The following is a 1716-nucleotide window of genomic DNA, read 5'->3' as shown; positions in this document are numbered from 1 at the left end:
TATATACTGTTGTTAAACTAGTAACTGGATTTGTATTCTACAGTGTTTTTGATTGTACTGTAAAAGGGGTTGTCATGTCTATCTTTACTTAAGTAGAATGTATATTTAATATTTCTTCACTGTTAAAAAGGTATTTAACATAAAACTATTGAATTTACCCTTTAAAGATATTCTGAAAATGGCTTGTAACATACTGTTAATATCAAGTATTAACATGTCTGATCATGCTGATCAGACAGCCATTGACCATAACCCCCCTCATTACCTTTGCTAGAAGAAGTTTGACATTAGTAACATAAGTAACTTCTGTAAGCTATTAAAATGTATCATATAAAAAGCATTTTCAGTTTGTGTATTGTAATTTGTGCAGGGAACCACAGTGTTTCCTCTCTTGACATCTGCCCTGCATGATCCCAATGAGTGGGAAAGACCGCACAGCTTTTATCCTGCTCACTTCCTGGACAAAGAGAAAAAGTTTGTCAAGCGAGATGCCTTCATTCCATTTTCTGCAGGTTTGTGAGCTCAGCCATCACTGTTTAGTTTACTTTGACTCACAAGAGAGCCAGAAATGTTTCATGAATTCTCTCTTGCAGGTCGCAGGATTTGCCTTGGAGAGAGTCTGGCCAGGATGGAGCTCTTCCTCTTCTTCACCACCCTCCTTCAACATTTTCGTTTCACTCCTGCACCTGGAGTTTCAGAAGAAGAGTTAGATCTGACTGCAGTTGTGGGCATTACTCTCAGCCCTTCACCTCACAAACTATGTGCTGTTCCCTGTATGTAAGAAGGAGGCAGTCTAAACAAAGTTGTCCTATCTTCTCAATCCTTTTATAAAAATGAGTTCTTTTGGGTAGTTTCTTGTTTGGTTGGGGTTTTTTTTTATCAGCCCTTTATTTCATTTCTACAACATTTCAATCCTCCGATTTTTATGAAAATATGAGCATATGGTTCTGTTTTTAGTTATCATAGTTACCATAGGCATATGGATCGGCCTTTACAAACTAATGAAGCCCAAATCATTGTAACCATTTGGGCTTCATTGATACGTGTATGCTTTTGCATGAGCTGGAGATGGGCACCCTTCTTTGCCAAGGTTGTTAATCTTGTCAAACTGCATGACACACTGACAGACAGAGAAGACTGAAAATGACCATTCTGCAGATCCAACATCTAGAACATGGAGAGTGGAATATGAAAACAAATCTAACCAGTTAACCGGCATTTTACGTCCCAGGGCCTAGCTAATAAGAAACAATGTAAATAGGCTGAACATTCACGTTTTCGCACAGGCTTGGATTTTTTTTCCCCTTAATAATAAAACACAGAAACTTTAGAAAATGCACTTTGTATTTACTTGTGTAAACAGCACTGCCGTTTCACTCCTGCACCTAGCATTTCAAAGGATGAACTCCAACTAGTACCCTCATTCCTTCACCTCACAAACTTGATGCTATTTCCTGCGTGTGATGAAGTTGCATTTTTTTCCAAAGTTGTCCTACCCTGACGCCTGTCAAGGAATTCAGCCTTTAGTGCTTTCTGTTTTTTTCTATTCTTTGTTATTTCATAGAAGCTCACATGAAGTGCGAAATGAAATAAACTGATTTTGAAGAACAAGACTGCCTTTTCTTCTTACCTGTAAATCTCCACCTTGTTCTTTGGTGAGAGGTCCAAATGGTCCTGTTTTATGTAGTTTAGCATCACACAAATGGATCATATACT

General features: G+C 38.1%; 1 protein-coding gene across 1 annotated transcript in view; it reads left to right on the top strand.

Moving 5' to 3' along the window:
* Positions 1-781, top strand: part of LOC102214134 (cytochrome P450 2K1-like) — a 4529-nt gene extending 3748 nt beyond the window's left edge. The window contains exons 8-9 of the mRNA XM_013910744.1: positions 371-512; positions 594-781. Of these exons, the coding sequence (XP_013766198.1) occupies positions 371-512; positions 594-781 (330 nt within the window). The remainder of the gene's footprint in view (positions 1-370; positions 513-593) is intronic.
* The last annotated feature ends 935 nt before the right edge of the window (positions 782-1716 follow it).

The sequence above is a fragment of the Pundamilia nyererei genome, unplaced genomic scaffold (assembly GCF_000239375.1).
Source record: "Pundamilia nyererei isolate P.nyererei 1_Seehausen unplaced genomic scaffold, PunNye1.0 scaffold00048, whole genome shotgun sequence".
In the NCBI taxonomy this organism is placed as follows: domain Eukaryota; kingdom Metazoa; phylum Chordata; class Actinopteri; order Cichliformes; family Cichlidae; genus Pundamilia; species Pundamilia nyererei.
Note: the sequence above shows the minus strand (reverse complement) of the source record. Positions and strands in the feature narration are given on the sequence as shown.